The sequence below is a fragment of the Indicator indicator genome, chromosome 34 (assembly GCF_027791375.1).
Source record: "Indicator indicator isolate 239-I01 chromosome 34, UM_Iind_1.1, whole genome shotgun sequence".
Classification (NCBI taxonomy): Eukaryota; Metazoa; Chordata; class Aves; order Piciformes; family Indicatoridae; genus Indicator; species Indicator indicator.
Genome location: NC_072043.1, coordinates 336,457 through 360,362, shown reverse-complemented (window position 1 = coordinate 360,362; position 23,906 = coordinate 336,457). Strand labels below are relative to the sequence as shown.

Below are 23,906 nucleotides of genomic sequence, written 5' to 3'. Positions count from 1 at the left end.
TGCAAGCTGACAGCTGCAGGGTCACTTCCCTCACAGTCAGAAGCAGCAGCCTTTCATTTCAGGTCTTTGATGCTGGACCATGAGCCTGGGAGCCACAGACTGCCCAACAGCTAAGTCTGTGGTGAGGTGGAGGAGGATGCTGGGGACCATGGAGAGGCCAAAAATCACCACTGGCAAATACCAAACCCATTCTCACCCCACCAGCAAATGAGCCCAACTCCTTTAAATCCCCCAGTGAAGTGAGGGGAACACTTTCCTCTCAATCCTCCTCTCCATTAGACACCCTTCAGGTGTTTGCAATATTCTGCCACTGCTGCATTGTCCATTAAAGCCAGGATAATGAGTACACAAAGGTATTTGGGGACCATCGCTGTTAATGAAAGGGATCCAAATCTTCCCAAGTGGGGATGGCAGCCATGCATCGCAGGCACAGTATCACCCAGGGTCAGACAGGAATTGCCTTGCTGAGAACGAGCCCCAGCAGCATTTGCTCTTGTGTGACCATCTCTGCCTTTTAATTTCTGCTTTTTTTAAGGAGACTCATGATGGAGGCTGCTGGGCAGGGGGGGGGTGTCTGGGCTGTGATGCTATTGTGGCCTCTTTTTGCCTTCATTTTCTGGGGAAAATGAGAAAGATTTCAGGCAGATTGAAAATGGGCAGCATTTCTTAGGCTGTACTTAAACTTCCTGAGTGTCTTGTTTCTCCTCTGTGTAGCAGGGACATTGGATAACATCATCAGTTCATTCGGTTTTACTTTGTCAACCCTGGGAACTCTTCTTCCTTGTCCTCTCTCCTCCCAGATGCCTGAGCCAGAGCACCTGTGAGAATGTGGGAGCTGAGATCATCCCAGAAAGGGATTTCCACACCGCTTCCAAAACACAAGGCAAGGGATGCTCCCTGAGAGCCCAGGGAAAATCTGTGTGTGGGAGGTTTTTGCTATCCAACTGGAAAAGGGCAATTTGGGTTGGGAATCAGCAAACAGGGGCGCAGCAGTGGCATCATCCAAGCCTTTTATCCCCTTCCTCCCACAACACTGTGGCTCTATTGGGAGTGGTGCCAGCAGCACCGCTGCGAAGAAGGGCAGGCTGGCAACTGCAGATGATGATCCAGGAAGGCATTCTGCCTGCCAGGCCTCGCCGGCTGTCAGAACCGCAGCTCATCGGTGGGGTCCAGTGCTCGCTGGTGGCCTCACCACCGAGCTGCCAGCGGTACCAGGTCCGGCCAGGATCCTTCAAAGCCCTCAGCCCGTTGCTTGGGAAACGCCGGGAACAGGTGCCGGGCCCCGCTGCCGTTATGCCGTTTCCTCACGGTTTGCCCCGGGATGCGCTCGCTCCTGGGGCATCCCGGCTACTGCAAGCTTGGCACCTCGTGGGACGAGGGATGCCCCGAGCGGGAGAGGGGTCACCGGAACTGCAGGGCCAGTGGGCACTGGAACCTTGGGCGGCCTCCACCGGGGCCGGAACCGGGCGGCCGCGCATGCGCGCTGTGGGTGGAGGGCCCCCCGCTGCGCTCCGGGACCCGCTCCCGGCGGCGGTCCCGGCGGGATGACGGCAGAGCTACAAGCTCTGGGCGGCGGCGGGGTGAGACCGAGGGGCAGCGGGGGAAGGGGTACAGGGAGGGGGCTGGGTCTTCCCTCCGCGGCTGCTCCCGTGCCTCGGGCCTGCGGCCTTGTGCGGGAAGGGAGCCCGGGACCCCTCGGTGGGGATTGCAGGGCTACCCCCCGTTCCCGCGGGCAGGCAGGTCCTCGGGGCCTTGCCTGGCCCGTCCCGGAGGGCATGGCTTCGGCAAGCGCCTGGCACCAGCCGTCGTTCTGCAGCCGTTCGTGCGGAGCGGTCGTTGGCGCTCGCCGTTGCTGTGCTGTGGAAGCGGCGAGGGCAGCCCGGGGGCGGTGCGGGGGTGGTTGTGGGGCTGCTCTCTGGGAGAGGGAAGCAGATAACCTAGCAAGGGCTCCTCACGACGGCTTTGTCCTCTGCAAAGGGCAGGAGTGAGCTTCCTCCTTTCCCTCTGAACCTGCATCTTCTGGCACCCAGTAGCAAATCCTGCTGCTCCTCGGCGTCAGGGCGCTGCGTAAGGTGCCGCTGAAAGGCCCCGGGCGCTGGTGGGGACGTGAGGCTCGCAACTCCTTCACGGTGCTGGCGGCTACCGAGGTCCGCATCCCGGCACCTGCATGGGACGCGAGAGGAGTCTCTGAGGGGCCGGCGCCGCAGGTGTGAGCAGGAAGAGAGACCCTTCTCTGTGCCCTGAGAAGCCTCAGTCGTGTGGCAGCAGCTTCCCAGCGCTCAGGGTGGTGCCAGGACGGTGTGCCGGAGGCGGCTGCTGATGGGTGCTGGTTCGTGAAAGCCTCGCCGAGAGTGCAGGCTTTGTTCCTGCGGCTGCCGGTGGGCTTGGAGCCCTCTTCAGATCCATTTTCCCGACGCGATAAAAGCGCAGCCGAGGTCTGGAGGCCCAAGGCCACGGCTCTCTGTGCCTCTTAAGTTCCGCATCTGCCTTCCTCCTCCTCACACGCTGTTATTGCTGGAACTCCCTTGAACGCTGGCGCTGCTCTCGTACCCTTCCCTGCTTGCAGCTTCTCATCAAACTGCTGAGCCTGGTGAGTCACATCAGGGCCAGGGAAACAGCAAACCCTCCAGCAGCCTCCTTCCTGCCAGCTTCTGGGCTTCGTGCTCCTCTCCTGTTGCTGTATTTAGCACTAACAGCACTTTGGGGCAGGTGGTTATTTTCCAGCAGGTAGGACATTGCTTTTTCAGTGCACTGAGTATGAACAGCAGCAGCATGCTGGTGTTAATTGCCAGCACTGGAGCTTGTTTTAAAGCCCCTCAGCATGTAACCTCAGAGAGTAGCCAACAGCCTGGCTGTAGCAACAAAATCATACATACTCCCCAAAAAATAATCAAGCTTTCTTCCCAGGCTGTGGTTCTTGGTGGGTTTTGTGGGCTGCCTGTTGGCCACAAGCTTCTCACAACTTATTGTATAGAATGAGCTCTTGCTGCTCATAGAAACTTCTCTCCCCAAGGGCTGAATAAAATGGCAGTGGAAATCATTTGGATATTAAGTGGTAACTCAGACTGGGTGATTGGTAATTAACTGTTATAGTAGCGGCAGCCTTTGCAAGGCCTTCTGGTGAAGCAGAAGAACCCTGGAAATCATGCCCTGTCCTGCCTTGGATTTGGTTGCTGTGATGTGGTTTATGATAATGGAATTTTTCTCTCCCAAGGAAGCAGGGCCCCTGTGGCATTAACTCACCACACTCTACAGCAGCAAAATGATCAACATGAGATAAGGGTTTGCCTTGGGGGAAGGAGCCTGGGCCCTCCTCGTCCCACAGGTCTCTAGCGTGCTGATGGCTGTTCTGGAGCCTTTATGACACCTCTGCTCTTCAGGGGGCTAAAAGTGTGGAATGTGTGGGAAGGTGGCTGCACACACAAACACTTCTAGGAAAAGTTGAGCAAAAGTCCTGTTTTCAGTGAGAACATCATCGTCAGGGGAATTCCCCTCAAAACATGATCTGGGGTGTCTGTGTTTTAACAACTGCTGCAACACGTTCAGGCTTTATAGGATCTTGTGCTCCAGTGGCACTAAGAGTCTTTATTTTTTTCCCCATAAGAAGCCCAAGTGCATTTGTCTGTGACATGGCTAGTTAGGATTCATTAGCGTGTGCTTCTAGGGAGCTGGGATTGACTGGACCATGCTGGCAGCAGGGCCCTCAGTATATCAGGTCAGCTTGATGACCACTCCTATGGCAAGCTGAGGCTGCAGGGATTGGAGACTGGAGGGATGGGGGAAAAAAACAGTTGTAGAGCAGGTCAGGAAAATGTCTACAATTAGTTTTTTTCAAGTGGTGACAGCAGTCAAAGGCTGCTGACCATGGTGCAGGGAGGGAACATGGCCACAGTTTGCGTGGGCCATGTGGCAGGGGAGAGAGGAGTGACAGCAGCCCCTGGGCCCCTCCTGACACTGTATTGTCAGTGAGAAGTGACAGCACAAGTGGCATCTGTGGCCAGGCTCAAAATAGCCCTGGCCGGAGCCCTGAGAACATGCAGCCTCCTTATATGTCCTGCTGCACATGCCGCTGTGCCGGGCGGGTGCTGAGAGGGGCCCTGCCCACCGCAGGTACCGCATATCTGACCGCGGGGAGCCCACTGCCCCTTGGGCCTGCCAGCATCTGTCTTGGGACGCGGCAACGCTTGTCTGCCACTTGGGGGGGATGCGAAAAGGGGGTAGGATGTCCAGACTAGTGGTGGTATCAGCAGCGTGTGAGCATGCCTGGGGCTATGTGTCTGTCTGTCTGTCTGTAAGAAGGGAGGAGAGCAGTAGGACACTGGTGAGCCCACGGCAAGCCCTGAGGAACCATACCAAAGCCTGTCCTGGGCACCTTTTCACAGGAGCTGTCTTTCCTTCTCACACCCAGGATTGCCAGATGCTTGTGAACCAGCTGAAGGAGATCACAGGCATTCAAGACTCGGCTTTCCTACAGGAGGCTCTGAAGGTTTGTGCTGCTGTGGTCGCTGTGTGGGAAGGGGAGCTTGGAGTTTGTCCCAGGAGCCTGGCAGGGTCAGGCCCTCTCAAAGCACAGCAGATGGGTTGGGTGTTGGCTGGTAATGAGCTGGGCCTTGCTGCAGCACCCAGTGCCTGGGCTGGGGAGCAACACTGCATGAGCTGTGCGGAGGAGCCTGGGCTGGGTGAGAGAAGGGAAAGCCCTCACTGCTTCTCTGCCCCTTGCTCATCTCTCCCACTGGCAGAGGACTCTGTCTCACTTCAGGCCTTCTGGAACTGCTCAAATTCCTGGTGATGGAAATAAAATTAGTTGCTGGAGTCTCCCAGTAGAAAAGGCAGAGTGCTTTCTGACTAAGCAGCTCCAGCCCTGGTTATTGTCCTGCTTCATCACTGCTGGTCACCAGCAGCTTGCTGTCCTGTGGCTCGGGAAAGCAGAGCTGGTGGCGTGGGCCTGTCTCTGTCACAGATGCATTAATGTTGTACAGATGTGGATGAAATGACCCTAGCGCTCTGGACTTTTCCCTCTCTGATTCCACTAGGCTGCTAATGGGGACCTGACAGAAGCAGTCGCCTTCCTGACAGAGGAGCATGACGATGAGACCATTCTGGACAGGCCTGCTGCCCAGACAGCTGTGTGGGTGGGCAGCACCGTGGGCAAACATCTCCCACAGGGTAGGTTCCTCAGCTCACCCTCTCAGGTTCATGTGCTTCAGCCCTAGCTGGTCTTGCTTCTGCTGGGGAACCCTCCCACTCATGACCTGGTGCTGGTCTGATTTTGCCAGTGGCACAGTTCAGGGGGTTAAACCTTCCTGGTGAAGGAGATCTGTGTCCTTGTCTCAGCTGTGGTTCAGTGGTGTCTGCAGGGGACACGCTGCTGTTTAAACAGTGGTGCTGGGCTAACCTGGGAAACCCAGCACCTCCTAAAGTAGGGCAAGCAGGAGAGAACAGCAGATCCCTGCCAGGGGTCAGACATCTCCTCCTGCAGCATCTGCAGGCAAACTGAGTGGTTTCTGGCAGGTTTCCATGAAATTTCCATGATTTGAGCAATTTGCAGTCTGACCAAGAGAAAAACATTTTCTAAGTGACAGAGTTGTTGGCACGCATTGGGCATCGCTTGGTGTGCTTGGAGGTGAAAAGCATAGCCACAGCCTGAGCTTCTGTAAACCCTTCTGCTAACGACACAGCAGTAACTGGAGCTTGCCCAGAACAGGTCCACTGTGCCAGAAATCTCTGCTGGGAGCTTTGAAGCAGCACCCAGAACAGCCTGTCTGCCTTTGTTTCCGCTGTGTGAGGCTTCTACCTCCTCCAGAACTGTTCATTTTCCTCCTATGGAAAGGCTGAGGGCTGAGCATCCTGGCACAGAAGGGTGTCCATGTGGTGTGATGGTGCCAGGTTCACCCAAACCAGTGTCAGTTGTCAATGCTGATGTCAAGGTGTGGCAAATACAGGCAGCAGTTCTTTGTTTCACAAGGTTTGAAATGTTCCCTCTTGCTGAGGATTTGGCCGTGAGCAGATCTGGCCAGCACACAGCTGCAGGGTCTGTCCTGTTCTCAGCCAGCCCACTCAGTTGGTTTTGAGGTTCCCTGGCGTGATGCAATCCACCAGGGTTTGTATTTAAAACTTGAGCTAGGGAGTGGTGATTGTGTCAACTGAAGAACTGATAGAAGTCTCTTTTAAAGAGAACATTTGCCCACTGCTGGTGTAAATCTGATCAGAATTCTGCCTCTTCCAGGCGCTGCCACTGCTCTTGCCCCTAAGAGCCGAGATGACCTCAGTGCAGCCAGCACCAGTGGATCACTGGAATCAGCCAAAGCCCAGACTGCAGATGGAGATGGTGCCGAACGGTTGGTGGCTCCACAGGCTGGTTTTGGTTTTCCCAGGTGTCCAAAGTGGATTCTTAAGCTGATAACTGCAAAACAAGCACAAATCCCCTGCCAGATCTGTACCTGCTGCCCTTTGAAGGGGCTGGTATCATTGCTGCCTTCTGGGGCAGCACTGCAGCACTAGGGTCGAGGCAGAAGCAGGTTTAGCTGCAGGTTATTCTGGGCCTCGTGAAGGATGCAGAGCTGGCATTAGGGCATCCACTGAGAGAGCACTTCAGAGTTTCATGTGTTGGCCTTGTGACTTTGTGGTGTTCTCCTTTTTGCCATGGGTTGGATTTGCCTCCAGAGATGACTGAGGACACCTGTTTTGCATGCAGCAGTTCAGGGACAGGCACGTCTGCCTCCTGCTGCTCGAAACTGTCCTGCAGCCCTGTTGTCCATCCATCTTCTCTGAGAGCCAAAGCTCCTCCGAGGTCAGATAACGCATCTGTGGCCTCTTGCACTAAGTGTCACGTGGTAGGACCTGGCTGTTGCGCCCCAGGGCAGTAGGAGTCCCACAGCCAGGCAGAGTTTCACAGCACCACCTGCATCTTGTGTGACAGGCTGCAGGAGGCACACACTGTGGAGATCAAATACCGCTCCAAGAGGAAGCGCTGTGACGTGTGGAGAGAGAACCTCAAGCAGAGCGACTGGAGGAGAGTGGACAACTGGCCTGTTGGAATGAAGAACATTGGGAACACCTGTTGGTTCAGTGCTGTCATACAAGTAAGTAGTGGAAGAGTTCTGGACTTGCTCCTGCTAGTCAGAATGTGAAGCGGTCGTGAGTGGGGCTGAGCGAGGGTGACCGTGCTCAGGTGATGGTTGTGGTTGTGTTTGGTGTGATGTCATTTGTCCTCTGCGTGCACAGAGCAAGCCAAGGAGCAGTGACATGGATGTGGTGTAAAAATAGAAGCTGATACAAATACTTCGTGCATGCCCACAGGGCTTTTTTGGTGCAGCTGTGTCCCAAGTGCTTGCTGGGTGGCAGAAGATTGCCTGGCAAAGTGAGCTGATAATTGAATTTCCCTGCAGTTATTGTTGGCTCCGTGGTACCTGCTGGATCATGTTGCAGCTAATGCAATACGCCTGCATCGCTGCCACCACCAATAAGCAGCTGGGCAGCACAGATATTATTAGTGATAACCTAAACAAGAGGAGACAACAGTAAGTGGAACCGAGCAGATTTGTCTCTTCTAACCATTTCACATCAGCAGATAGATGTTAATCATGTGTCCCCAGCTTTGAGAGGAGGAGAGGAAGCCTCAGATAGGATCCTTTCTCAGCTTGCCTCATTCCTGGCTGCTTTTCTATGTAGAACAGAATCCTCTCTCCTAAAATGCTGTGATGTGTCCTGTTCTGTGTATCCTAGACAGGGCAGGAGGAGGTTGTGGCCTTTGGTGGGTATGAATGTGCTGGTCCCAGCACACAGACTTCTCCCTCTGTTAATATTTAGGAACACAAAGCCATGAAGGTAGCAGCAGGTAACAAAAAAAATCTATTGAGTGAAAGAGTGCTAATGGAGCACCCAGCTGCAGGTGTCAGACTGGTTCTGACTTTCCCTTCCCTTTCAGTCTCTGTTTCAGTTGCCAGAGTTCCGGAGGCTGGTCCTTGGTTACTCCCTCTCACAGAATGTCCTTGAAAGCTGTCACAGTCACGTTGTAAGTTCTCATCAGGCAGTGCTGGAGCATTTGCCACTTCATAGTATGCACTGCTCTGCCTCCTCCCTACACAGAGTTAATGTGGGGCCATGTGAGATTCCTGTGCCTCCATCACTGGCTTCCAAATTGCTAGGCCAGGCTAAAGACAAGTTTGGGAAATGCTCCTCAGAATAGAACCACTGCAGAAACGAAGCAGCTGCTTTCGCTGGAGCCTCTGACTGTGGTGTGGGGAGAAATCTGTCCCTTAAACCTCGTTGGTAGCTCCAGGTTGTTTGTTCACACACATCACAGAAATGGTTTTTGGGCCAGTATGACGGCTCCTCTAGCTCCAGTACCCTCTGAAACTGGTCAGCAGAAGGGGCTTAGGAAACACTTAGTGAAAAGGGACTGTGCAGAACAATCCTTCACTTGCTCAAGTATGGACAGAATCAGTTCGTGCATTCACCAGCTTTGGCCTCCTGATTTAGCAGCTGTCACTCCTGGTCCTCTTGTCTCTAAAGGGTTTCTCGGGGTTCATTTTTAATCCCATGCATCCACTAGGGATTTTTTCCAAGAAATGCCCCTGCATATCTCCATCCTTTTTCATGTCCTCCCCTTGCTGGGTTGGTGCCTTCTCAGCTGTATGCATGTCATGTTCTGCAGGGCTTTGTTTCCTGAGGCTGCTTTTGCAGTTGCAGGAAGGGTTTGGGTTGTCTCTTTGCCACACAGGAGAAGCGCAACATTGCCTTCCTGCGAGAGCTGCAGTGCCTCTTTGCATTGATGCTGGGCACCTGCCGCAAGTTTGTGGACCCTTCTGCAGCGTTGGAGCTCCTGAGGGATGCATTCAGATCTGCAGAAGAGCAGCAGGTAAAGCCATCTTCAGAAGCCTTCTGCTTTCTTGCATGCAGCCCTGGCAGCTTGCTTCCCTTCACCCCACTGCTGTGCTCAGCAGCCTGTCCCCACTCTGTCAGCACACAGGCAGCTGGCCCTGTGCCACTGAGGTGCAGTGCCCATGCTGGGGATGGTGCTGTCCCCATTGCCAGCTGGATGCTGGGGTGATGCAGGCAGTGACTCCCTGTGCTCACTGTTCAATATGGGTCTGAGTCTTACAGCACTGCAGCTCCACACCACCATTCAGGTGTACCCCAGCAGGTCTGTGGGAGCAGCACACCCCAAAAGCACTTCCTGGGGATGTTAGGTTTGACTCTTGACTTTGGTCTCTCTTCTAGCAAGATGTGAGTGAATTCACACACAAGCTGCTGGACTGGCTGGAGGACACGTTCCAGCTTGCTGTGAATGCCAAGTGAGTTTGTGCCAGCTCAAGAGACCTCTGAAGAGAAACAGATTTTTTGTGGTGCCTTAGAAAAGGAAAGGGCTTGACATGGCAGCACTTTGTGTACTGAGGGTGATGCTCCCTCCTTGCCTTTGAAATACACCTAATGAAGTGTTGTTAGATCTAACTGCCTCTGTGAGTAAGTGCAGGGCTTCAGTCAGTGCCACTACGGCCTGCAGAGTAAGGCAGAACTGGGCAGAACTGGGGTGTGTGAAAGATCTGGCATTTTGGAGCTGCACTGCCAGAGGCAGTGCCTGAGCTGTGTGATTTGTTTCTTCCCCCTTGCTACTGTGCTGTAATAGTGCTTCTGAGCATGGAAAGAGAGAAGCAGCCTCTGTGTTTTATGCTGGGATGGAAAACTTGACTTTGCACTGGGGGAAGATTCCCAAGCACAGGCTCAGATCATGACTTGGGGTGGGTTTGCAGCCTACAGCTGCACAAGAGTGTGTCCTCTTCCCTTCTGAAACAGGAGCCCTGGGGACAAATCTGAAAACCCAATGGTACAGCTCTTCTATGGGACTTACCTGACCGAGGGTGTCCATGAGGGTGAGTGAAGGGTTTGGTAGATGCACTTCTTGCCTCCCTGGGGGGTTGTGATTCGTGGTGGTCATGCCATGATTTTGTTACCCATTTGCCATCGAATTCCCTACTTGTTAAGCTTGCAAGTGGTCATCTTGGCAAAATTGTCTGTAACATCTACAGCATCTGCCCTCTGAAAGCACCGAGCACTCATGAGCTTGGCTCTTGCAAGCAGGGCCTCTGACTGCTGCTGCCAACAAGCTCTTGAGTTAAGCAGAGGTTTTTGTTCTCCTCAGTCCAGTCATGGGTTTTGTATTGTTCCCACCACGCAGGCAACGCCTTCTCCAAGATGGAGCCCTTTGGTCAGTATCCCCTGCAGGTGAACGGCTACCGCAACCTGAGCGAGTGTCTGGAGGGGGCCATGGTGGAAGGCGAGATGGAAGAGGCAGCAACACCTCAGTCGGTCAAGTACGGGCAGGAGGTTAGTTGGTCAGGGGGTTGGTGAGGTTTTGGTTGCCTGCTGCAAAGAAATGCAACGTGTACGGTGCAGGGAGTCTCCATGGCCCTGGTAACTCCACGTGCCAGCTGTCAGCACACCCCAGCAGTTACAGCAGTTGTGGTCCCGGTGCCCGGCAGCACTGTGGCAGGCCACTGGGGTGGTGGTGTTGGTACAGATGTGTTGTCCTCTCTAACCACCTGAAGGAGCTTGTGTGAACTTGAAAAGGTGAACGCCTGCCTCTGCTGCCAGTGTGACAAAGTCTCTCTCTTTCTGTTGAAGCCTGCCTGTACCTGAGCAGGGGGAGAACCACTGCCTCCCTATTTTCGGAGGGTAAAAGTGCAGTGCTCCATGGTATGCCTTTGGAATTTGTCTTTCTCCCTGTTACAATATGTGTCATGTTTCCTTCTCATTTTCATTCTTCTGACTGTGCTGATTTTGGTTTTTTTTTATTTTTTGTTTGTTTAAACCTCTCGAATCACAAACCAATCATGCAGTACCTACTTGTGGCAAAGTAGGTAGTGAAGATGCCCCATTACATCCAGCACCCCACATGCGTCAGCGCAGCTGAGAAAGCTCAGAGAAACCTTCAGGAGATGAACAGAGGCACAGAGAGGGCAGGGAAAATATTTCAGTACTAGGAGGGTGTCTGAAAAATGTGTTGCTGTGGTTTACACTAGCAGAGGAGAGGTGAAGTCTTGGGTGGGTCAGCCCTGCCCACCTCTGGACTCAGAGGTTCATGTCTGGTTCTTCTGCTCCCTGCCTGAAGCTGTTCAGATGCTGCTGGCTGGTGCCAGAGACAGAGCCAGATTCTTTATGATCCAAGCTGCTTAGTTCCTCCAAATCCCTCTCCAAAAAAATAAGGGAAGATTGTGGAAATGTTGTAACCGCTCTTGCCCATATGGGTAGAAGGAAAAGGTTCTGGCTTCGTCTCTGGGAAGCCTGCATCTTGATTCCACTTCTCAAGTGTGGACTAGAGGACTGCAGGATAGGGACCATGGGGAGTAAGGTACATTTTCTCTGTGGGGATCATAGGTGAGTGGTACTGAAGCCCAAAGCATCAGCAAGATTCAGGAGAGCTCCTGGATCATGGATCTGTGAATCATTCCTTCTCCCGGTTTATGTTCTCATGCTCTAAAAATGGGGCTGCTTAGCAGCTCTGCTGCCTGGCCATTCCCTTCCTAAGTTTTTGACACATAATAAAGAAAATTCACCTTTAGTGGAAATATTTTAGATCTAAAAATGTCCTGCTGCACTTTTGAGGGGAAGATCTATTGTGGCAGGACATCTGACCTGGATCCTGCAAGAGCAAATGAGCTCAGTGTGCTTGTCCCGAGTGCAGTGGGCAACGTGGTTGGGATGGTGCCATGCTGAGGTGGGCAAAGGAGAGGGTTTGTGAGTCCAGGTAGAGAGAGGGGAGAGTCAATTCAGCGGAGAAGTTTCTGTCAGCCTGGCTCTGTGAAGCGGTGCATGGTAACAGAAAGCAGAGTTCTGAATGCCCTGCACTGACCAGTTTGGTAATAGGCTGAGAGAGGGTAAGGAGTCAGCTACTGCGTGAGGATTTCTGTTGTGTTCATCATTGCATGTGGTCTGCACTGGAAAATAATTATCTTGGAGGTTCTTAGCTGACATACAGAGCTTTGGTATCTGCTAATTCTGTACAGTTCAGAGCTGGGCCTGTTAATCCATCCTGCTGGATGAAAAGTCACTTTTTGAAAGCTGTCCTCAGGCTCTCTCACAGCAGAAATGTAAAACAGAAGTGGAATTTTTGATCCTGTGAAATTTGGCTTTCTGACTAATCATCCTGCAAACAAAATGTGCATTAATTCAGTGTCTAAAGACAGGCGTTTGGGATTGGTCTGAAATCATTTAGGATCAGTCCAAGATGTGCTCCTCAGCAGTCCCCATGAAACAAGTCCCTTTGGGGACGTCTCTGCCTTTGTTTCAGCGCTGGTTTACCAAGCTCCCACCAGTGCTGACCTTCGAGCTCTCCCGCTTCGAGTTCAACCAGTCACTGGGACAGCCAGAGAAGATCCATACCAGGCTGGAGTTCTCCCAGACCATTTACATGGACAGGTGAGTTCTTGGTACAGGGCCTCACTGGTGTCAACGAAACCCAGAGGGGAGCAAGGCAGGGATCCAAAGTATTGGTGAAAGTTTGTGGCTGCCAGAAGTCAGTGAATCTCACATAGGGGCTATGCCCTGCTCTGTTCAGGTTCCTCCACTGCAATAAGGAGCTCATTCGGATGAAGAGAGAAGAAATTAAGAGACTGAAGGAGAAAGTGGTGCTTCTGCAGCAGCAGCTTGAGAGGTGGGTGGTCAGCTTTGTTCCTGCACTCTGGGGAAGTGTGCAGTGCTTCTTTGTAAGACAGCCTTCCAATAGGGGAGACATTTGTAGGGCAAGGAGAAGCAGAACTGGGTTTGTTCTGAGAAGTGTGGAGTGAGGAAGTGTTTTAAAAAACAGACTTCTGGCTTTGGTGGTTTCTGAGTTGCTGAAGATGTTACAAGAATAAATTCTTTCAGCAGCAGAGTTGTCACCATCAGCAAGGTCCAGTGAGGACTCCCAGGAGCACCTTAAGAAGGATCTCTGTTGTTTTTACTGCTAGAGATGGCCTCTGGCTCAGAGTTTGGCATTTTTTATGCATCTCTGGGGTTCTTCCTCTCTTTTCCTCACTGCTTAAAGCGTCTCTATCCCCGCCCCAGAGTTCTCTTCCCTGTTGCTTTCCCATTGATCCCCAGGGCTCACCCAGCAGCCAGGCTGCTCCCTTCACACAGCATCCCCTGGTTGTCTGCAGGTACCTGCATTACGGCTCAGGCCCAGCCCACTGCCCACTGCCCGACATGCTGCAGTATGTGCTGGAGTTTGTCACCACCAGGCCAGCTGCAGCCCTGCCCTCTGCTCAGGGCCCTCAGGAAGGGCTCCTGCAGCCCGAAACTCAGCTGATGGACACTCAGCTGGACAGGTTAGTAACCAGAAATTAAACCAATCTGTAGAACACTTCACCTTCCAGCTCAGTGCTCCTGGGCTGCCCTCCATGTGGGTTCTTTGTCTGGGGGTTGGTGAGCAGGATGCTGTGAGGTCGGCACGGCTGTGCAGGGCCTCAGGCACTGCTCTGCTCCTCGTTTGGTCTGTAAATGTTGCACCACATCACTCTTCTTTTTCCTTCCCCATGTTCCTTGTCTGAGTTCAGTTAAATCCTATGCGCTCTCTTTGACTGGGCAGGTCATTTTCTTTGCTTCATCAGCCAGTAAATTACTGCACTATTGGATTATTGCAGACCTGACCAGCATGGTTGGTTTACACTCTAAATTAAGCTGAGTAAATACCCTGAGTCTGGGAGTAGCAAGGGAAAGGAGTTTTGAGAGCTGCTCATTGTGGGGCTGTGCTTAGAGAGCTCGGTATGAATTTTGGCTCTTTTTGCCCCATATTTTCATTCTGTTAAGGCAGAAAAGCACTGCAGTGTGCTTGCTCTCTTGTGTTTGTACCATGCTGGAAGGGGAGCCCTGCTCTGGCTGTGCAGCCTTTTTATTTTGTTTCATATTCTTTTCCACAAAGAGAGAAAACAAGAGAAAGGTTAAAACTCTGTCCCCTGCTCTTGGCTTTTTGCTTTTCTCAGCAAGCTAGAAAGGCAGGATACCAAGGCTGAAGGTGGAGCTTGCTTTCTGGCAAGTCCCTCGGCGCAATCCTCGTGTGCGGTGCTGCAGCCCCCAGCTCCTCGCACAGTGTCGGAGGCTGAGCTAGCGCTGGTGCAGACCTGTCTGCAGCGCTGGAGGCAGGAGACAGAGCAGGATGTGCGAGGTGAGCCCCAAAGACACTGGGGGAGGTTTTGCTGAATGCCAGCCTGGCTCCCCACCTGTATTGCCTCAGCTGAACCACAAACTACTACCATGCACATGCCTCAGCTCTTGTGTTAGCTGTGCCAGCAGCTGCGCGGCTCCAGAGGCTGAATGCGAGGGGCCAGAGCAGCCTGGTGAGGAGTCCTTCATGTTTCTGTTTCTCTTGTTCCCGTCCTTCTTGGCAGATCTGAAAGAATCCATTGCCAGAATCAACCTGTCCATTGAACAAATGTACTGTGACCCTCTCCTCCAGCGGGTAAGAAATGCAGCTTGCTTGGGTGGATATTAATCTGGCATTGCTGCTGCTGGTTTTGTTAGGCAGCTGATAATTTAACAACCCCCAGGGCTGCAGCAGGGGGGGATTCTGTGAGCATCTCTTTGCTTTGTCCCTCACAAGTCAGTTCTCACTTAGCAGGAACCCCACCTGTGTTTCAAGGGTTATGCACCAGGCTGCAGCTGTGAACATTTGTTGCTGTTGTGCAGGGGTCAGGCAGAATCGCTGCCTGAAAGCCCACCCGAAAGCTCTGTCCCTGTGAACTTGCAGGTTCCCTACCACTTGCACGCAGTCTTGGTGCACCAAGGGCAAGCAAATGCTGGTCACTACTGGGCCTTCATCTATGACCAGCCTCGGAGGAGCTGGCTCAAGTACAATGACATCTCTGTGACTGACTCCTCATGGGAAGAGCTGGAGAGGGATTCCTTTGGAGGCCTGAAGAACGCCAGTGCCTACTGCCTGATGTACATCAGTGATACCGTGGCGCGCCTGGCTGCAGGTAGGTACTGGGGCCAGAGCTGCTGGTTCCTTAGCCATGTGGCACTATTCCTGCCCTGCACCATCCTTAGCAGTACTCAGCTGGTCTGTGACACAGTTGTCTTCTAGCAACACAAAAAAACCTCACCCCAGATAGCAGTGAATCATTTGTCCTCTACTGGATTCATTTCCAAGTTCTGCTGGGGTTGAAACCAGAGGAAGAACCCTGGGAGGTGACGTGTGCAATGCTGAATGTGCTATCAGCATGCACAAGGGCTGGGGCTGCTCCTTCTCCTCCTCCTGCCGCTGCTGTGCTTCACTTTGACTCCTTAGATGCAGTTTGTGTGGCAGTGTTTCTTTTACAAGGACGCGTGGAACACCTCCTGCTTGATTGCCACATTTTTATCATGCTTACCCTTTTTTTTAGTGATCTGCTTAGACTGAACCTAAACGGGGCGGGGGGGGTGTTGGTCTGTTCTCCCTGGTATCAGGTGATAGGAGGGGAGGAAATGGCATCAAGTTGCCTGAGGGGAACTTTAGGTTGGACAGGAGAAGACATTTCTTACCTGAAGGGGTTCTCAAAGACTGGCCCAGGCTGTCCAAGGGAGGTGGTCAAATCCTCATCCCTGGATGTGTTTCCAAGAGGCAGAGATGTGGTGCTGAGGGCCATGGTATAGCCCCAGCCTTGGTAACATTAGAGAATGATTGGACTCAATGATCTTCAGGGTCTTTTCCAACCAACATGATTGTTTCACCCAGCCTTGCTTAGGGCAGGAGCTGTTGGTGACAGTGGCTGAGACTCAGAAGTGTGTTTGCTGTGCCAACCTGCGAATAGTTGTGTGGAGCAGTTGCTGTGCACGTGGCACTACAGAGGGCAGGCAGCTGTGGAGGAACCCAATAATTTCAGGCGTGCTGCATTTAGCTGGAATAAAGAGAAGGAAACAATAGGGAGCTGGCACTGTGTGTGTGGCTAAATGTGGCTGATAAGGAGCTGGAGGTTATTCTTTGTCTTACTTTGACAGTTCTGTTTCTGAAATGAATCTCTGGTGGGTTTTTTCCTCCTATTTAATGTGATTTTGATTGGGTTTTAAAGATGCTTTGCCCATGAGTGCATGAGAAATACCTGGTGCAGAGAATTGCCCTTTGCTTTTGGTACATTTTAAGCCTCATCCAACACTGACGCTCCTCAGGGTTTGTGCTGGTTTGTAACTGAATACTGAGGTGGATCTGGGGAGTGCTGGGAAGCAGCAGCCTGTGCTGTGGAGCCCACATAGCTCCCTACCTGCAGCTGCCATGCTGTGGGCACAGTGCCTCCAGCTGGACTGGGGATCTTCCAGCTGTTGGCCCTTCCACTGCTCTCTTAGAGTTGCAGCCTGGGAACAAGGAGTGTTTGTGACTCTCCATGTCTGGAGGCTCTCCCTGATCAGTGCTTCCCAGTGGCAGAACAGCCCTGGGCTTTGCCTCAGATACCTCTTTAGTTTTGAACTTTTGCTTGTGAATCACCTTAAATGACAAAGCCAGAAGCAAATTGAGTGTTCCCCCATTTATCCCCTGTCCACTTTGATTGTGGGTCTCTACAGGACTGCAGCTTTGAGCCTCTAACAGCCACGTCCTGCTGCGATGTGTTCTGATTGATGCCAGTCTTGCCTCTCTTGCAGATGAGGCTGATGGGCAGCTCCAGAGGGAAGTGGAAGCCTTGCCCCCAGAGCTGTGGCACTACATCCAGGAGGACAACTGGCGCCTGGAGCAGGAGGCTGAGGAGTGGGATGAGGAGCAGTCCTGCAAGATTCCTCAGATGAAGCCTTCTCCAGCTTCTGAGTTGCAGGAGCTCTCTTCTGAATCAGGGTCAGGTAACCCCAGCTCTCAATCCACTAACCCTGTGGCACGCAGTGGCAGCCAGCTGGGCAGAAAACTGCCATGTGGGAGCTCAGCATGAATGTCTGGCTATGAAGGAGATCTGCTGGTCAAGAGCAGAGGCAGCTGGTGAAGGCCCTGTCCTGGCTGTTGTGGTTCTGCATCCTTCCACTACTGTCACCAGAAGTGCTGTTTTCTGGCCATTTAATCATCAAGGGCTAATGTCATTTCACTTCAAGCTTTTTATTTTTTATGCCAATCAAGTAAAAGACATTCAAGTGCTGCCCTCTGGGGTAGGAGGGCATCACTTGGTGTTCCCTGAGGGCATGTGACACACTCCCCTGAAGGGGGCATGCAGAGCCCACAGTGAAGCCCTTCACCCCTGGGATAAGTGCAGCACAGGCAAGCCACAAGAGCTTAGACCAGAGCAGCAGCCTGGCAGTCCTCACCTCTCCCCTCTGTCCTGGCAGATCAGTCATCAGCCAGCGCGCAGCGTGCCCGCACCCTGTCCGCTGAGCATGCCAGGATCGCCAAGGAGCAGACTGCCAAGGCCATTGCCAACTGTGCCAGCGCCTATGAGAAGAATGGTGTGGAGGCCGCACTCTGCGAGGTAGTGCTCTGCCCGTGCCAGTGTGCTCTGCACAGGCCTCTGCTGCTCCCCGTCCTGTGTCACTCTAGCTGTGCCACGCTGAGCTCGCTCCCCTCTGGCACTCCAGTGCTTTGCGGTGCATTTTCTTACTCCTTTTCTTCTTTCTCTTCTGACCGCAGCCCAAGGAGGTAGAGTCAGTGGAGGCCCAGGTGGGAGAAAGAGCCCTCACAGCTCAGGCAGAGCCACCCCAGGATGCTCAGGACACAGAGGCTGCTGCCCAGAGCAGCCCCCAGGTCTCTGAGGTGGAAATCCCCAGTGTGGGGAAGATCCCTGTTAGGTCCGATGTGGATGGATATAACGAGGAGGTACAGGTCCCACGGGGGGCACATTGCAGCCAGTGTTAACCTGCACTTGGCTGGCCCTGAGCTTTCCCGGGCTTCGGGGTGCTGGTGGCCTGGCATGGAAACACCACTGAATGCCACCAGCAGAGCAGCTCTGTAACAGAGCTCAGTCTTAGATCTGCACGTTGCTCCTCAGAGTCTTTTCTCTGGCTCACCTGCATCCAAACTAACCCCAGATGCTTTCACTTGTTCGTAGCCCCTGTGCTGTCCTCAGTTAGTTTCCTGCCCTCTCTCCAGGACATTAACTGCTTATAGCACAGCTTACACTGTGGCCTTGGCGCTGGCTGTTATACGCCCTGGTGCAAACTTGGGCAGCGTTTTGGCAGCGCAGGCTCCCTCACCAATGCAACCGGATTCCACCCCCACACCAAGACCCTTACCCCTGAGCATGTTTCACGAGTGGTTTTGTGCAGCAAACTGCCCCACCATGGGTGCTGCTCTCTCCTTGAGCTTGCTGCCAGGACAGGCTGGGACACACAGGTGTGTGCCTGGGGTGCTTCATGCTCCCACTTGCTGAATTTGCAGATTCAGGGCTCGGAGTGGACAGTGCTTAGACCTTTAACCACTTAACAAGTCCTGCCTGTGCAGTGCATGCAGTAGATGGAGTAGGTAGTGTGCAAGTAAAGCACAGCTCTGGCTCATCCCACCCCAGTGCATGCTGGTGCCTTCAGACCTGACCTTTTGGAAGTTTTCTTCCCTCTTCACGATGTCTCCTCCTCCTCTTCTCTCCCTGTCTGTGACTATGTCCTTTTTCTTGTCTGTTTTCCTGCTCCTCTGGTAGGTGATGCTGAGTCCAGCCATGCAAGGTGTGATCCTGGCTATTGCCAAAGCCCGGCAGACCTTTGATCGAGACGGGTCTGAAGCAGGGCTCGTGAAGGTACCTCACTGTCTGCTAAATGCAAGGGCAGGGGCAGCTGTTGTCACAGAGTGCAGGAGCTGCACTGCAGTGATATCACCAGCCCGTGGGAACAGTTTTTCCTTCCAGTTAGCAGCTTTGCTGTTCCATGTTTCTGTCTCTGCTCTTACTGTGATATTGTATCTGTGGATTCTAAATAGCTTTTAGAGCTCTAAGAACTCTTCCTCCCAGCAGAACAAACAGATTTTTTTTTTCCTCACTTATTACTATTTTGTCTGCTTCTTTTATTATTGGCAGTTCTCTCCATTTGGTTAATGAAAAGCAGACTTCCCTTGTGTGCCTTTCAGAATCTGCTGCCTAGGTCCTCAGTGGGATCAACGGAAAATAAAGCAGCACTTAGGAAATATTGTTTTGGTCGTGAACACACGAGTTTGCAGTGACCTCCCTTGTAAAACATGTCCTCAAGCAGTGTGTGACCTGAACAGGTGGATTTGATAGGGTCAGCACTGCTGAGCATTGAGGCTGGTATCAGATTTTGCAGGCAGGTAGATTCAAATGAAATGCCCCCTGGGAGGAGCCACTGGCACTGTTGGTGCACAGGAATAGAAACCAGAGGCTGCTCTTGCACCCTGCTGCAGGCACAAGCAGATTGCAGTCGAGGTTACAAGCTCAGCACTTGTGAGAGAAAGACCAAAGCCACAGCAGCTGCGTGCCCCTCTCTGAAAGGCATTTTGACACCTGGGTGCTTTTGCATCTAGGAATGGCTGGAGTGGATCCTGTGGTTGCAGGACAGGTTTGGGCTGTGCCTGGCACTCCCGGGGCAGAGCCATCAGCATGTGTGTGTCCCTGGCAGGCATTCCACGAGGAGTACTCCCGGCTCTACCTGCTGGCCAAGGAGACCCCCACCCCTCAGAATGACACCCGCCTGCAACATGTCCTCATCTACTTCCTGCAGAACAATGCACCCCAGCAGGTGGTGGAGCGGACCCTGCTTGAGCAGTTTGCTGACAAGAACCTCAGCTATGATGAGAGGTCAGTGCCAGGGCCCCGGGATGAGGTTTGCTCAGCTGGAAGCAGCCAGGGACATGGGTCTGACTTGCCTGGTCTCTGCTTTCGGGGGCAGGTCGATCAGCATCATGAAGGTGGCACGAGCAAAGCTGAAGGAGATTGGTCCTGACGATGTCGATATGGAGGAGTACAGGGTAAGGGAACAGAGCAACCCCAGCAGCTTGTGGGCAGCTGCCTGGCTGGTTGCTGTGTGTGTCTGCAGGAGGGTGCTGAGAGGGACGGCAAACACACAGAGAGTCCCCTCAGCCTGCAGGAACGTCTGCAGCTCAGAGAGTCAGGGAATGCCCTGCTGGAAAGGACCTCAAGAGTCATCTGGTCCCACTAAATTGATTTATGTCTCACAAGAGGTGTTTGAAGCCTTCAAAGGGTCACATCTGATAGGGGTGTTAGAGTTGGGAGGGAAAGCAGAATGTGGGGGGTGGCAGGGGAAGGTGACGCTCTGCCCTCTGGCTGCTGTTCCACAGAGGTGGCACGAGGACTACAGCCTCTTCCGCAAGGTTTCCGTGTACCTGCTGACAGGGCTGGAGCTCTACCAGAACAGGAAGTAAGTGACTTCTGCCAGGATGTTGGAACAGGAGGGGCTGAAAGTAAGGGTAGCTTTGGCAGAACTCCTCCTGAGCCATGATGAGCAGCTGCTGTTCAGGCTTGGTGCTTTTTCACTTGCCAATCAAGTCAGCCATGGTTGGCAGTCTGTGAATATGATGCTGAGGTGCTGGTAGCTACCTGACAGTGCCTGAGAGTCTCCCCTGATTTTCCTCTCTCTGAAGCAGAGCTTTCTATTCCCATTTCCAGAGATGGATTTGCAGGAGCAGTTACCATCACTATTTTTTGTTCCCTTTGAACTTCAAATTTACTTGAATTGGATTCCAGGCTTTGTGTAGACACACACCTTGGAGTTCTGCAGACTCTCAAGGACTTTCCAAGGGACTTGATTCCCTTCCTGCTGTTTTTAGAGCCTGTTACAGAAGTTGTGCAGGTTGCAGAAGGACAGTGCCATTTTATGAAGGCTTAGCAATTTGCAAAGTGCTTTTTTCCCAACAATAAAGTGACTCTGCTGACAATAAAAGGATCTTTCAGACATGTCCTGTGGGGCTGCTGCTGGTTACTGAGCAGGGAATCCCTCCAGAGCTGGCAGGACTGGCTGTGCAGCAGTGGGGGCTGACACTCTTCTCCCAGGTATCAGGAGTCTCTCACCTACCTGGTCTACGCCTACCAGAGCAACGCCAAGCTGCTGCTGAAGGGAGCCAGACGAGGCGTGAGCGAGCAGCTGATCGCCCTGTACCGCAGGGAGTGTCTATTGGTCTGTATGGGCAGCCCTGCACGGGGGCGCCCCGGGGTCGGCTGGGATGGAGTGGTCACAAGAAGCTGGGAGGGGAACAGCCAGGGTCAGACCCCACCCTGTCCCTTTTGAGGAGCACACTTAGTACCTGCTGCATTGTCAGGGAAGGCTGCTGACTGTTCCACAGTGGGGGCAAACCACAGCCTGAAAATGAGGTTTGCTTCTGGCTCACGCTCTGTGACTGCCCAGAGCGCTGGAACTGTCCTGCAGTGCCTGAGCACCAGCAGCCATTGGGACACCTGGGCTTTAACCATTCCATGAAGGAATGTTCTGCAGGGCTCCTGGGGAATCTGGGCATCCTGGCACCTAGAGCCAGATTTACAAATCAGCTCTGTGTAAATGGGTGCCTGCCCCGTTGATCCTTGACACATCTGTCCCTGGTTCTCCCTCCTCCCCCAGAAGCTGAACGAGATGGCAGCGTCGCTGTTTGTCAGCCATGAGGAAGCTTGTGTGGCACAGGGCATTAGCATCCTGAACGAGTCTGTCATCCCCTGCATGCACCTCATGAACGACTTTGAGATCTGCAGAGAGGACATGGATGCCATCCAGGTGATGAGGAACGTCTGGTGCTCCTACCTGGGACGAGAGGACATGGACGGTAGGGACTGGCTGTGGCCTTTTCCTGCTGTTTGTGGGCAGAGCAGGGCCTGGATCTGAATTGGAAAGGAATTCAGGGGTCATCTGAAACAATTCCTTAAATTCCTGGTGTTGTCACTGTAGCACTTTGGGGTACTTCTGATGGTGAGAGGAGGAGTGTAGGTGAATCATCCATCAAGTTGTGTTCTGGAAGAGTTTAATCTTCCTTTGCCCTAAAGCTGCAGAATAAGGAACCCTCCTCCCTGAAATGTGAAAATGTCACTTCAGAGGAGCAGCAAAGCGCTACCAAGATGTGCTTTGGGTTTCCTGCGCCTCTCTGGCTGGTGGGCTCTCCACAGCAGCAGGTGGACATGGGCAGGCTCAGCTGCAGGGCCAGGCTCCTCTCAGGAATGGATTCTGTCAGTGGCCAGAAACGATTCCAGAGTTGCAGGAAACCAGATGAGGGAACAAGAGGCAGAGGAGCTTCACACTCTGAGGAGAGATTTGTTGTTTGGGAGCTGAGTTTCTGCTCTGGGTGGCTGTTATGTGTCTGGATTTCCTTCTGCAGTCTAGAGCCAGGCTCCTGTGATTCCCCTCCGCTTACCTGGGTTAGGAGTCGCTGTGGAAGGCGACGTTCCTGCCGCTGCATCTGGTCTGGGGAGAAGGTGATGGGCACGTGGGAGATGGCACTGTCCCCAAGGCAGGCAGGTGGCAGTGGCATCTTGTGCTAGAGCCCGGGGAAGGCAGGCAGGACCTGAGGGCTGAGAGAGCCCTGGCCAGCTCCATGTCAGCTAGCACTGCTGTCCCCTCCCACAGAGGACAGGCAGAGGGTGTGGGTGGTGAGGGTGACTCTGAACAGCATCACAGCTCTGAACCCACAGCCGTGGAGCCTGCTCCATCTGGGCATTTGCTGCTGCAGTTCCACTGACTCTTTCATCCTCTCCCCTTGACAGAAAAGCTGCAGTTGAAGCTGGGAGAGCTGCTGCCCCGGCTCCTCGACAGCTCCACCGAGGTCATTGTCCTGAAGGAGCCCCCAAAGATCCGTCCCAACTCCCCCTATGACCTCTGCAGCCGGTTCGCAGCTGTGATGGAGTCCATCCACGGCGCCTCCACCGTGGCCGTGAAGTAGCCACTGGAGTCACTGCTGCAGCGTGGGGCTGGTGCCACAGGCTGCCCACCTGCCCACCAGGCAGCCTGTGCCAGGGAGAGGGAGGAGGGAAGGGGTGATTGGGAGCCAGGGCTGTGTTCTTTGTTAATATGACTGAGTAACAAGCAGCATGGCACTGTTGAGAGGGGAGGCTGCATGGGGAACGGGAAGGACATGACCCATGGATCAAGCCTTAGGCAGTGCCATGTCCTGGCAGTGCAGGGTGCCCAGTCTCTCAGGAGGCTCTGCCCTTTGGCAGCTGTACACACAGGTCCCCACACCAGTGACAGCAGCAGAGCTCCTCCAGAGCTGGGCTGCAGGTGTCCCTGACCTGTCAGATACGTTTATGTCCTGCTGAGCGATGAGCTGCTAGAGACAATAGCTCTGACCCTGCCAAGCTGCAGCTGACAGCAGCCCGGGTGCTGTGGCTCAACTCTCAGCCCTGTGCACCTGCAGGTTTTGGTGTAGTCAAGCTCCCCACTTTCTGTGTCTTAACCAGCAAAAATATGCAGGAGCCTTACTCTGACTAAGGACAGGACAGGCTGCACAGATTCTGTCCCACCCAGTTGTGCCTTAGCTCACAGGGAGGTCACAGAACCCTAGGGATGTTTCCCCCTTGGGTGGAAAGGCAAACCAGTGCCAGCATGGCACTGGTGCCAACCACCAGGGCCAGAATCGCTCCAGGTTTGTTGTTGGTTGTTTGGGATTTTTACTGACTTTGTAACAAATGTGCCCCGTTGGCACTTCTTTGGCAGCTGCACTTGGGTTTGAGCTGTGGGAGTTGCTTGAAGCAGACTCTGTGGGTCACTGGAGGAGGATCCTGTGAGGACTACGCAGAAGTTTCTGAAGGTGCAATAAAAGCCTTTGTTCTATGTTAGAATGAACTGCGCCCACCCTGGCCTTACTGCGCCCTTGTGCCTCAGGATGTGCCTGGCTCCAGGATGGAGCAAGAGAAGCAGAAAGAACCAACAGTGCTGGCAAAGGCAGGCAGAGATCTCTGCAGCTAGATGAAGCTCCTGCAGGCAGGACAGCGCAGTGCTCTGAAGCAGGGGCTCCACACCTGAGTCTGGTGACAGAGCAGAGCTGGCTGTGGAGCAGGCACACAGGGAGAGGCTGGGAAGGCATTGCCTCAGGTGTGCCCAGGTTC

The 23,906-nt window shown here is 53.4% G+C and overlaps 1 protein-coding gene across 1 annotated transcript; it reads left to right on the top strand.

Annotated features, from left to right (window-relative positions):
• Window positions 1-6,316: 6,316 nt before the first annotated feature.
• Window positions 6,317-23,614, top strand: USP28 (ubiquitin specific peptidase 28). The gene is made up of 23 exons (XM_054395549.1): window positions 6,317-6,338; window positions 6,920-7,082; window positions 7,928-8,014; window positions 8,723-8,860; window positions 9,223-9,296; window positions 9,796-9,872; window positions 10,178-10,326; window positions 12,290-12,417; window positions 12,557-12,652; window positions 13,137-13,304; window positions 13,959-14,140; window positions 14,364-14,434; window positions 14,723-14,951; window positions 16,588-16,808; window positions 17,259-17,393; window positions 17,552-17,737; window positions 18,555-18,650; window positions 19,483-19,661; window positions 19,753-19,831; window positions 20,162-20,241; window positions 20,874-20,997; window positions 21,436-21,634; window positions 22,566-23,614. Exons 2-23 carry the CDS (start codon window positions 7,038-7,040, stop codon window positions 22,739-22,741), a joined length of 2,919 nt encoding a protein of 972 aa, XP_054251524.1. The 5' UTR covers window positions 6,317-6,338; window positions 6,920-7,037; the 3' UTR covers window positions 22,742-23,614.
• Window positions 23,615-23,906: the final 292 nt, after the last annotated feature.